The sequence below is a fragment of the Lampris incognitus genome, chromosome 11, assembly GCF_029633865.1.
Source record: "Lampris incognitus isolate fLamInc1 chromosome 11, fLamInc1.hap2, whole genome shotgun sequence".
Classification (NCBI taxonomy): Eukaryota; Metazoa; Chordata; class Actinopteri; order Lampriformes; family Lampridae; genus Lampris; species Lampris incognitus.
The window spans coordinates 8,409,024-8,421,801 of NC_079221.1; the positions used below are offsets into that span (position 1 = coordinate 8,409,024).

General features: G+C 47.2%; 1 protein-coding gene across 1 annotated transcript in view; it reads left to right on the plus strand.

Moving 5' to 3' along the window:
• The window catches only part of LOC130120744 (vang-like protein 1), a 51,430-nt gene extending 38,848 nt beyond the window's left edge, over nucleotides 1-12,582 (plus strand). The window contains exons 6-9 of the mRNA XM_056289456.1: nucleotides 2,616-2,749; nucleotides 5,330-5,486; nucleotides 6,422-6,656; nucleotides 9,815-12,582. Coding sequence (XP_056145431.1) covers nucleotides 2,616-2,749; nucleotides 5,330-5,486; nucleotides 6,422-6,656; nucleotides 9,815-10,075 — 787 coding nt within the window. The 3' untranslated portion in view covers nucleotides 10,076-12,582. The remainder of the gene's footprint in view (nucleotides 1-2,615; nucleotides 2,750-5,329; nucleotides 5,487-6,421; nucleotides 6,657-9,814) is intronic.
• The last annotated feature ends 196 nt before the right edge of the window (nucleotides 12,583-12,778 follow it).

The following is a 12,778-nucleotide window of genomic DNA, read 5'->3' on the forward strand; positions in this document are numbered from 1 at the left end:
TGCCAAAGCCCCCGCAAAGCTAGCGGAATTCCCGTCACCTTGCTTGGTCCACACACGTAGTTGCTGCTGACTCGTCTGCACTCTCCGCTGTAGCTCCTCGCATGCCCTTTTCCTGCTGTCCCCCGCTGGATATTTCGATGCAAATGAAGCATGGTGCGTATCGAAGTGCCGCTTTATATTTGACCGTTTCATCGATGCAATTTTATCATTGCATATTAGACATACCGCAGATCCTGCTCTCTCCACAAATGCAAATTCCTCTGTGCACGCAGCCTGGAATGCACGGTAATCATCGTCTTTTTTTCTTTTCGCCATCTTTTCCGTTACAAGGGTTGAAGCGGATAAACTAGTTGGCTATCTGATAAAATTGATTTCTTCACCTTTACAATGACCCGGACATGCTCGCGAGCCATTGGTTCCCGACCCGACCCACGGGTGACCCGTGACCCGTGAAATTTATCTTCAAAACTAATTTCTGTTTACTTTAAAATGACACAGTATTATTAAGAAATATCACAAGTATTTTAAAATCAGTTCCAAACTGATTTTTTTGAAAAAAAGATAATTTTCAACTCAAAATTGTCTGGGAGCCATATGCCGTCACCGGAAGAGCCATATATGGCTCGCGAGCCATAGGTTCCCGACCGCTGCTTTAGTACAACAGTCAGGGGTTACCATCTGAGCAGCTTTAATACAACAATCAGGGGTTACCGTCTGAGCAGCTTTAATACAACAGTTGGGGGTTACCATCTGAGCAGCTTTAATACAACAGTCAGGGGTTACCATCTGAGCAGCTTTAATACAACAGTCAGGGGTTACCATCTGAGTAGACTTAGTCCAACAGTCAGGGGTTACCATCTGAGCAGCTTTAATACAACAGTCAGGGGTTACCATCTGAGTAGACTTAGTCCAACAGTCAGGGGTTACCATCTGAGCAGCTTTAATACAACAGTCAGGGGTTACCATCTGAGCAGCTTTAATACAACAATCAGGGGTTACCATCTGAGTAGACTTAGTCCAACAGTCAGGGGTTACCATCTGAGCAGCTTTAATACAACAATCAGGGGTTACCATCTGAGTAGCTTTAATACAACAGTCAGGGGTTACCATCTGAGTAGATTTAGTCCAACAGTCAGGGGTTACCATCTGAGCAGCTTTAATACAACAATCAGGGGTTACCATCTGAGTAGATTTAGTCCAACAGTCAGGGGTTACCATCTGAGCAGCTTTAATACATCAGTCAGGGGTTACCATCTGAGCAGCTTTATACAACAATCAGGGGTTACCGTCTTAGCAGCTTTAATACAACAGTAAGGGGTTAAGTGTTTCAATCGAGAGCATGTTGACAGCCTTTCTCCAGTGAGTTGAGAGGTTATACGGTTGAAATGGGCTGAAATCAAGGAGATGAGTTGTTTTGCAAACCAAACGAAACAAACCCAGGCTGATTCAAAGGGGAAAAGGCAAACCAAGTGACTGATGAATGGATGGGGATCACTGATTTACTCTGTCTGTAGGCCTATTGAGAGGATGGTAGGCCAGAATAGGACAAAACTCATACTTAGTCTCCCTTTTGAAGAAACTATCTATGTCAGCCTTGAAAGATTTATGGGACTTAAACTGACACTGCTGGAGGCACTTTTTAAGTACATGTTCTTACACATATATCATGCATACACACATGTACTGTGCGTACACACAAAGACACACATCCACACACAGTGACACTTGGTGACAGACATTCAATTCTACCCTGCCGACGTGTGTGTGTGCGTGCATATACTATGCGTGTGTGTGTGTGTGTGTGTGTGTGCATCATGCATGCGTGCATGTGTGAGCGTGCATGAATGTGTGTGTGCATGTGTGTGTGTGTGAGAGAGTGTGTGTGTGTGTGTGTACATGTGTGTGCACGTGTGTGAGTGTGAGAGAGAGAGAGAGAGAGAGAGCGTGTGTGTGTGTGTGTGTGTGTGTGTATGTAATTGGAGGCTCGTGTCCAGAGGGAAGAATGGCAGCGGCAGTAATTGAATTACTCATCATTCAGTGTGTGTGTCCAGTGTGCTGGAGGCAGGCTATTCTAGGAGTATGGAAGGAGGGATGGGAATGTGATGGGAATGTGCCCTGAACAGACACTGATCCTATTGCTCTTTGGTGAAATATGACATGACCAGGAGAGATCAGTGTAGGTTAAATGTTCTAGTGGATTTCTGATAATCACTACACTTGCTCAAACCACACATTGTCAATGAGCTGAAAAAAAAAGAAAGAAAGACAGGGCGTCCGTGTTGTGCTGTTTTCTTTTCACAGAATTGGCATGGTGGTTAAAAGACTTGAACTGGGACAAGGAAACTTCCAGTTTACAGTTTGTTTGAAGACTTGTGCTCATTGGGAGAAATAAAAGTATTGTTCTGGTTATGACACTTGTGAATATTCCTGATTTTTCTTTCTCTCCGACTCTTTCATCTCCATCTCTTCATTTTCCCGTCCATCTTCCTCAATCTCGCTATCTGTCTGTCTGTCTCTCTCTGTCCCTCTCTCTGTCTGTGTCTCTTTCTCTGTCTGTCTTTTGTCTGTGTGTGTGTGTGTGTGTGTCTCCCTCTCTCTCTCGCTCTCGCTCTCAGTATTCAGAGAGCAGCTCTGTCTATTCTGGAGTTTTACTACAGGGATTTTCCTCTCCATAACCCGGCTCTGCTCTCTGCCTCCAAACACCGGGCTGCCAAGCACCTGGCTGGACTTAAAGTCTACAACGTGGATGGTTAGTCCCCCTCTCTGTTTCACTACTAATCCTCCACCTGACCTTTTCATATTTACATTGTGTCTCTGACGGTCAACTTCATCATTGTTTCCATCTATGGTGTCTGTTTTACCAGACTTATCTGTAGGGCATCCGGGTGGCGTAGCGGTCTATATCCCATTGCCTACCAACACTGGGATCGCTGGTTCAAGTCCCCATCTTACCTCCGGCTTGGTCGGGCGTCCCCTAGAGACACAATTGGCCGTGTCTGCGGGTGGGAAACCGGATGTGGGTGTGGGTCCTGGTCGCTGCACTAGCACCTCTCTGGTCGGTCGGGGCGCCCGTTCGGGGGGAAGAGGGAACTGGGGGGAATATCGTGATCCTCCCACACGCTACGCCCCCCTGGTGAAACTCCTCACTGTTAGGTGAAGAGAAGTGGCTGGCGACTCCACGTGTATCGGAGGAGGCATGTGGTAGTACAACCCTCCCCTTATCGGCAGAGGGGTGGAGCAGTGACCGTAGAGGCTTGGAAGAGTGGGGTAATTGGCTGGATACAATTGGGGGGGGGGGGGTTCAAAAAAATGTAGAGAAAAAATTCATTGTAGCCTGCCCCCCCCAAACTTGTTAGCCCCCCCAAACTTGTTAGCACCAGCCGCCACTGCTTCATACACAAAAAACTACGAAGGACTGTACAAGTCCATACATCTCCTCGTAGTTGATGTATGCAAAGACGAGTTTTGATTTGATTTATTTATTTTATGTTTTATTTCTTTATTTGTAATTTTCATCATGGAAAAATAACACGTTGAACATTAACTTCGCTTTCCTGCTGCTCCGATGTTCCCTTGCCCTCCGTCTCTTCCTCTCACGTCTCCGGGTTCAGCGTTTAAAAATAAACTGAGATCGTACCTTTTGGACCGTAAGTACTCCTCAGAAATCTTCCTCACCGCTCGGTACGGCACTTCGTCACAGGAAACCGCTGCGCATCTCACAGTTCAGTTCACCCCCATCTTAACCCCACTCCTCTGTACTGCCTCCGCCCCCAGTGTGGCGGACAGTAAAGAGATTGGCAAGCATGCACACTCACACACACACACTCATCTTACTGTCATTGTACTGTGCTCTAGCTATACATATTCCTCCACCTAACCACAAACACACACACACACACACAGCGATGCCACATTTTTCCACAGTCGATCTGAAGGGTTCCAAAGTCACACCCAGCTCCCCAACCCTACTCCTCTGAAGCAGGACCTGTCTCTCTCCCTGCTGGATGTAATGATCCAAAAACGAGAGGGTGAGAGAGAGAGAGAGAGAGAGAGAGAGAGAGATTCAGTCTGGGTGATGATGCCCCTGCAACAACCCCCCCCCCATCAAAGTGCAGAGGAAAAGCCTCTGGGGGCTGTGGAATTTCAACCCTTCAATAATTCATCACAGTGGAGCTCACTCCTCACACCCCCCCCCCCACGTCTCTTCCTCGGCTCGCGCGCCCTGTCTACGGCCCACACCCTCTTTTTTTAAAATTGTATTTCCCACTTTCTCCTTTAATTTCACTCACACTGACCGCCCCCATGCACAGCCTCACCTAACCCTCCCTCCACTCTCTCTCTTTGTCACTCATCCTCTCCTTTCACACCATAAGCACGAGGGACAGGAAATCGCCGAGGCTGGCGTTCAGGCTTACCTGTATTATTCTGTGTGCATGGGGAGTGAGGCGTCGAGAGAAGAAAGCGGCGCTCCATTGACAAATAATTTGATAAACGTGCTCCCCTCCAAAGTCCATTATGGTTTGTGAGCTGTGTCGTATTGGCAACACATCCCACACTGTCTCTCTTCCTTCTCTTCCTCGCTCTCGTTCGCTCTCTGCATCGCACACACAAATACCTGCACATATACAAATATACATATGCAGATGATATCGTGAATTATTAATATTATATACCTGAGCCTTGGGGATTAAATCTATATAGCCCCTTAAACTACAACCACCTTCATGAATATGGACCAGAGCTTCTTTTTTTTTTTTTCCCCTCAGACTCCAACCGCAGGAATATATCACTGTATGACCTCCTTTAGCTGTATGGGTTTGTTGTACAAACCAATAAATTCGCTTGCCAGAACTGGATCTTAGCACAACTGTGTCCTTTGAAGTGTAAAATGATGCATATTTAAAATTCAACCCCCCTAACAAAAAGGTTTTTGCCGTTAGACTGTCAGAGAAGCAGAGCGAGCATCCTCTCTGCTCGCTGTAATTAACAGTCGCTGTAACTAAAACAGCTCTGGGCTGTTAGGCTCGCGGGATGCCCCAGTTATGAGCCAGAGCTCAATATTCACCCTCCCCGACCCTTAAACCGAGAGAAGGTCAGTGGAATATGACGTGGATGTAACACTGACCGAGCCCAGCTCACGATTGTTTCGATTTTCCCCGGCATCAGAGTAGGCACAATGAACGGAGACTATCCGCTACCCCTCCACCCTGCCCCTCTCTTCATGTGATTCATTTTGAGATTACAGCCCATTAATCAGTGTCCAGGGAGTCAGGGGCCACTTCCTGCAGCTCCAGCTGACATCGCCATTATGCTTCTGCACTCCCTCCAGGCTCAGGCCCGGCGAGCACAGCGGGGGCCCAGCCCGGTAATGGGAATGCGTCACGGGCGATGGTTGCGGCTGCCGCCAAGCGCAAAGATAACACCCACAACGAGCTGTACTACGAAGAGGCCGACCACGAGAGAAGGGTCCGGAAGCGCAGAGCGAGGTGAGACAAGTGGGATGATGGGTAAAAGTGCAGAGAGCAGAACGTTAAATGGGTTTGTAGGAATGGAAGACCTATCCGGAAGGTCGTACTTGTAAGGCCAGTTTATAGATCGGCGATTTGTAATCACCCGATCAACGTCACCACAATGTCACCAACATCCAGTCACCACCCCACTTTGATTTTGTACACCGTTGCTAATAAAAAGTAGAAATATGGGGGCGTCCAGGTGGCGTAGTGGTCTATTCTGTTACATACTAACACGGGTATTGCCGGTTCGAATCCCCGTCTTACCACCGGCGTGGTCGGGCATCCCTACAGACACAGTTGGGCGTGTCTGCGGGTGGGAAGCTGGATGTGGGTATGTGTCCAGAACCAAGCCATAGCAATGCCGCATGTGCCACATATTTGCTAAAAGGTGGCCCATATGTGTTTTGTGATATTTGGGCCATATTCACCATTTACCACACGGGCAACTGCAGGGTCACATCCAGATTACATGTTGCCGAGAGCACCACATCTTTTCCAAAAAAGGCCCACATTTGATTTGGCATATTTGGGCCATATTTACTATGATACATGTGGGCCACTTCAGGCTCACATCCATTTTGTCAGGGACAGAAGAAGGCCATCAGTGCCGCATCATTGCCTGAAGTGGCCCACAGCCGGATGCTGTCTGGGCTGTGATACTAGAATTTAGTTAGACCCAATTAATAACATTGGCAGGTTGCTAATTCCCAGAAGTATAAATTAAAATTTGTTGTGACCGACCATCAGACATAATTATTGCCGGTGACAGTGGTCATAAATCACAGAACTATAGACTGGCCTGTCTACGACCATGTTGCCTAGTGATCGTTACAGAGTAGAGACAAATGGTTACCACCAGTAGGTTTATCCATATGCTGCACGTTGGGTGTATTTTGTCTCGATGTCAGGCTGGTGGTGGCGGTGGAGGAGGCCTTCACACACGTCCGCCGCATGAAGAAGGAGGATGAGCGTGCCGCTCCCTCGGACATCATGGACGTGCGTGAGGCAGCCCTTGCCATCTTCCCCTCTATGGCCCGCGCCCTGCAGAAGTACCTCCGCACCACCAGGAGGCAGCACTGCCACAGCATGGAGAGCATCCAGAAGCACCTGGCTTTCTGTCTGGTCAATAACATGAGCCCCAAGGTGAGGTCCACTAATAAGATATTAGCAAAGAAACTGAAATTAGAAATCAATAGTGAGAAGTAATGATATACAAGTACTTTGGTCCTGCACTTAAGTACTTTTTTTCAAGTATGTACTTAAGTATATACTTATATTCAGAGACTTTTAATTTTTAGTCCAAAACATTTTTTTTCATACAACCTTTATTTGAACTTGGGGACACATTTAGAGTAGGGGCCGTCTCTCACAAGGGTGCCAAGTGTACAACATAAATGACAGCAGCAAGTTAATAAAAATGAGCTGCTTCGAATATTATCAGTCAATTAAATGGCCATTATCAGTTATCATCAGACCATAGATATGAGGTAGTATGGGCCTACTCTACCTCCTCACTGGTTCAGTGGCCTGTTATCATCGACACGTGTGTTTGATCACGGCCAAGGCTCTGATCACGGCACGTGCCTCATGCGTCCACGTCACTGTTTCTTCACAGGGAAAACAAACCAACGTTAAATGGCTGACATCTCTTTTATTCTCAGTTGAAAATGCAATATTTTAAGATGGTTTCTGCATTAAAATGGGTTCGAGAAATGTGCATTTTATTTTCATAATCTTCGTTGAGTGAATGTATATGATGTTTAGTTTGTTAATTATTACGATAATTAACAACTAACCCTAAAGATGTGTCGGCCAATTAACGTTAGTTTGCTTTTGCTGCAAAGAAACAGTCACGTGACGTGGACGCGCCGTGATCAAACGAACGAGTCGATGATAACGGCCCACTGAGCCAACAAGGAGGTAGGGTAGGCCCATACTATCTCATATGTATGGTCTGATGACACCTGATAACGGCCATTTAATCGGCTGATAACATTCGAAGTAGGTGATAAAAATGGAGAGAATGAAAACCAATCAAAAGTAGAATAAACAAATATCCAAACTTTTTTCATTATTGATTCTCTAAGTAAAAAGATCTATACTGTTTACACCACTACAGTTCCCATTATAGATATCAAGAGCAAGCGGAAGCAACTCACTGCTCCAGTCAGACAGTCCGTTAAAATATTCTACAAGAGCAAATCTCCAACTTAATCAATGTAAATTTAATCAATGTTTTCAATATTTTCTTTTACCTAATTGCAGTAGCGTGCCGTGGGGTTTCAACCAGGGCCTTCAGTAACAAACTGCCCCCCCCCACACACACACACACACACACACACACACAATTTTCTCATATGGGTGCCGGTGCATCCAACACAGCCACATACAAAATATACTGTCACGCACCATATGCACTACTGGATCAACACCAGCAAGACAGCTGACCTTCAACAACCACAACGCACACCCCCGTGCACTGCAGCAGCTACTGCAGCGTCACCATCAGATCTTCATTTATGTCACTCGGCAACCAGACCACACACACACACACACACACACACACACACACCACATGGCACCAAAAACAACAAACAAGTTTCCACAGTTGATATGACGTTCACCATTCACTCGCCCAACTTCAGCAAATTCAACAGTATAGCCACAATATTATCAGTGCACCGCCTTCAGTTCAATGTGAACACCAACCTGGAGTTGAAATTCCACCTCACTTGAGAGACTTGTAGCAGCCTTATCTTGCAAAATTCATCCAGTAATTTAGTCTGTTTGGGAGAACGTGTAAAAACTGCACAGTCCCCCCCAGATTCGCAAAAAAACACAAGATCGTCAGTAGCTGTGATTGCAGCGGCCACTGCGATTACTTCGCTCACAACCCGCCAAAGGCTCAAGCTCAGAGTTGATGACGACACCAGGGCTAGCGCCGACACATCGCAGGGCCCCGGGGGGCGCTCGGTCACTGCACATCAAAATCTGATGGGCTGATGATACGGTCACTTAAAGCTGTAATCAGTTTGCAGCTTCGGACTTCAACAAAAGGCTAGCGATACAAACTAGTGCTGGTCCAAGGAGCGGTGCTGCGTTTAGGTGACATGGGAAACCCCTGCTCAGCCCCATGAGGAAACAAGCCCTGGTGGCCCCGACAGCCCGCCACTGACTAATTACAATTCAGCGTTTAGAACAACATCCCGTTCTGATTCACACGGTCTTTACTGTTCACACGGGAAGCTTTGTTTTAGTGATCAGATCTGGCTCACATCGGGTAAGAAACAAAATCAGGAACTGGATTTATCCAGCATCTAAAAGGACTGCTGATTGAGGGTTGGTAATCGCTGTTTCATTCGGCCCATATCCTTGTAAATTACGACTGTATGACACTACCTATGGTATTTTTGTTTGTAAATTGTAGTCAGGATATGTGTTAGCACTCATCTGCAGAACACGTGGTACAGCGGGCGTACTTCAAGCTGTACGATACGCTCTGTTATGTTAGGGCACTGAGTATGACAAGTACTTTTACTTTGACTACTTAAAGTGCATTAAGAGCAAGTATTTATACCTTTACTTGAGTAGAAATGACAATGTGGTGGGGCGTCCGGGTGGCGTGGCGGTCTGTTCTTTTGCCTACCAACACAGGGATCGCCGGTTCGAATCCCTGTGTTACCGCCGGCTTGGTCGGGCGTCCCTACAGACACAATTGGCCGTGTCTGCGGGTGGGAAGCCGGATGTGGGTATGTGTCCTGGTTGCTGCACTAGCGCCTCCTCTGGTTGGCTGGGGCACCTGTTCGGGGGGGGGGATAGTGTGATCCTCCCACGCGCTACGTCCCCCTGGTGAAACTCCTCACTGTCAGGTGAAAAGAAGCGGCTGGCGACTCCACGTGTATCAGAGAAGGCATGTGGTAGTCTGCAGCCCTCCCCGGATCGACAGTGGGGGTGGAGCAGCGACCGGGACGGCTCGGAAGAGTGGGGTAATTGGCCGATACAATTGGGCAGAAAAAGGGAGAACCCCCCCCCCCAAAAAAGAAATGTCAGTGTGGTAATTATGTGTCAGGATATTTGTAATTTTACTTAAGTAAAGGGCCGAGTACTTCTACCAACACTGATAATAATGCAATAGAAATGAGAAGTACTTTACTCAGCATGACACAACAAGGAGTAATTAATTACATGTCTTATGTCATTCATTAACTTACTATCGGCCTCTCAGCCAGTACCATGGCAGAATGCTGCTCAGTGAACACAGTGATAGCTGTCATGATGGTGGGTTTTTTCCTGTGTTGCAGGCTTTCCTTGAGGCCTACCTAGTCCCCGGTCCGACCTTACAGTACGGCCCTGAGCGCTGGATGGCTGATCAGTGGACTTTGGTCAGCGAGGCGTCGGTCACCAGCAGCATGAAGGAGGGGACCGAGTTCGCGCTGAGGTGTCTGGACTTTAGCTTAGCTGTCACCGTCAAGAGCATTCCTTACATCCGGGTGACGGAGGAGTACGTCGACCCCAAGTCCCACAAGTTTACACTTCTCCTCCAGTCAGAGACTTCCGTTTGAAAGGCGGGTCGTCGCACGGCGGACTGTTGCTGCTGACCTGGTGCCGATTCCGGCTGTCAGGACTATCCAACGGACGTTTATTTATAACTTTTGTACTTTTTACGTACTCTGGGTTTGACACCTTCTGTGTTTGTTTGGGTTTGTTTTGTTTTGTTTGTTTGTTTGTTTTGTCCTCCGATGATTCGCTGACATCAAGAATCATCGTGACTTCCTCTGGGCACCAAGTTAGCCTAATTTATCGGACAGTCAGACGTTTAAAAAAAAACAAAAAAAAACCTAAACAAGCGCTAATTCCCTGTGCTTGCCTAGCCACAAGAGAGAAGCCAGGGTGGGACGACAGAGCAGGAGGAGGTTTGTTTTCATCTGTCTGTGCTGACTCTCCTCACAACACACTTCATTCTTTCCTCTATGCACTATTCATGACCCTGGCAAACTTTGTTCTCCCTTTTGTGTGTGTGTGTGTGTGTGTGTGTGTGTTGCCTCATGTGCCAGTGCGTGCCTGCGTGGGTGTTTTAGAGTGAGTTTTCATGTTTTAGGAAAGTACCCAGCAGAGTGTGTGTGTGTGGGTGTGCGTGTGTTTGTGTGTGTGTGCTTGCTTTTCTATCCTTGTGAGGACCAAATTTCCTCATAAGGATAGTAAAATTAGAGACCGCCTAACTCGTGAGGCCGTCGGTCCCCATGAGGACGGGGGTTATTTCCGGGCTAGGGGTCAGGTTTAGGGAATAGGGTTACGGTTGGGGCTTATTTTTAGGTTTCGGGCTAGTATTCCTGTTAGGCACTAGAAGTAGGCTCGTGGTTGAGGTCGGGGGTGTAGATTGTTTAAATGTGGGTTGTTTGTGGATGACCGTAGGGTTAAGGTAGGGGTAATGGTTAAAAGGTTGAGGTTGGGGTTGGTTTTAGGGTTTGAGGTTAAGGAAGAACATGAATTCCCACTCCCCACAAGGATACGAAGACAAGTTTGCGTGTGTGTGTGTGTGTTCGCTCTACACACAGGATTTGTTCTCAACCTGTCCCCACTTCCTCTTTAGTGTTGCTATAGCAACGGTAACATTTTTCCTATTGCTCGGCTGAACAAAAAGCCCCGACTCACCCAGACTGTCCCGATTCATTCTCTGCCTGCTCCTCACGCAGTGATTCTTTTACTATCATGTGTTGCAGATTGTTATGTATAGTATTTATATGTGTATATACTTTATCTGGATACACCTTTTTATATCAACATTGTTGCTTTGTTTGAATGATTTCTTTTTTTTTTTGTACCTTGCCTAGATTTTTATACCTGTCTTGTCTGCCTGCTCTTTATCCGTGGAGATGATTGGACTGTAAATAACTCGAGATGTGTTTGTAAGTGACAAATCACTGAGAGTCCGCTGGACTCTGCCCGCCCCTCCCTCCATACAGATGCGTGAAGTCTCGGGCATCTGGCCGCCCTGCAGTAGGTTCTCCACGGTTGGCTCTGTACACTGAGCAGGGCTGGCGGAGAGGAGGACGGGCAGACCCGAAGCGCTTGAGCCTTGTTGTTTTGTTTTTTTTTAGCTTCCTACTTAAAACCTTATTCACAAAACGCTGCTCCGCCCCGCGTATTAACGGACGAGCACGTGCGTCAGATTTAGTCTTAACCCTCCGTGAAGGGGGGGTCCGTTATAACGCCACACCTCTGAGCGGCATAACGCGTCCCGTCCCGACCCCCCCGCGCCGTCTTCCTCGGATGACGCCACCTCGGCGGCCCCCTGTTTCATGGACATTTGAATATGTAATGAGTAACACTTAACCGGTTACATTTTTATGGATTTACCGCCAGCCATCTTAAAGATGCAGTTGCGTAAAGTCACAGCGGCGTTCACGTTTGACCGAATGTGTTGGAACTGGACACTTAATGTCGATTAGTTCATCTAGCGTCAGTATTCTCTGCGCGGACACCGGGGCGTTGTTGAGTGTCGCGCTGCTGCCACCTACCGTTTACTGCCGGAACTGCATCTGTAAATGGTTTTTTTTTTTTTTTCCCCTCTGGGCACCAATCAAAATATGAATTTGTATGATTATTATATTTCAGTGTATTTTTAAATCCTCTCTATTTAGTAGGCCTGCCATGTTGTACATTCATATTTACACAAGTGTTATTATTGTCGCTGACGGTAGTTTTGGTTAGGATTGTACAGTGTTGATGGTCGTGAATCGTACGGTATCTCCTGGACTACACATGTGCCTCGGTTACACGTCATTACAAGGATGTGCGCAGTATACATGTGCAGTTACTTTAAAGCTTGTACGGGGGGGGGGTGTTTGCGCGCACGTGTGCGCGCATGCGCGGATGCGAGGTCGTATGTGTGAACGATAAACACAAGACGGAAAAAGTAAGTAAAAGATGGCCACTGATCATGTCGTGTAACTGACAAGTCAAGAGTCCCGTGTTCTGCCTTGGCTCCTTTTTATAAGGCAGAAGTTAGAAATAGCAAAAGCTGTGTTGAGACCACATTTGTACAAAATAAATATTTGTACTGACCTTTTCAAGACATCTGAGCAACGTCGTTGTTTTGTGTGTGTGTGTGTGTGTGTTTTGTTTATTTGACACTAGGCTGTAAGTAGCAGCGTATTGTAGCGAATTCAGGGGGCAACCACAGGGACTACCGCAGCCGGGACGCGAACCCGCATCTCCCGCACCGCGGGAGACATCGCTGACCGCTCGACCAAGGGGACCAACGT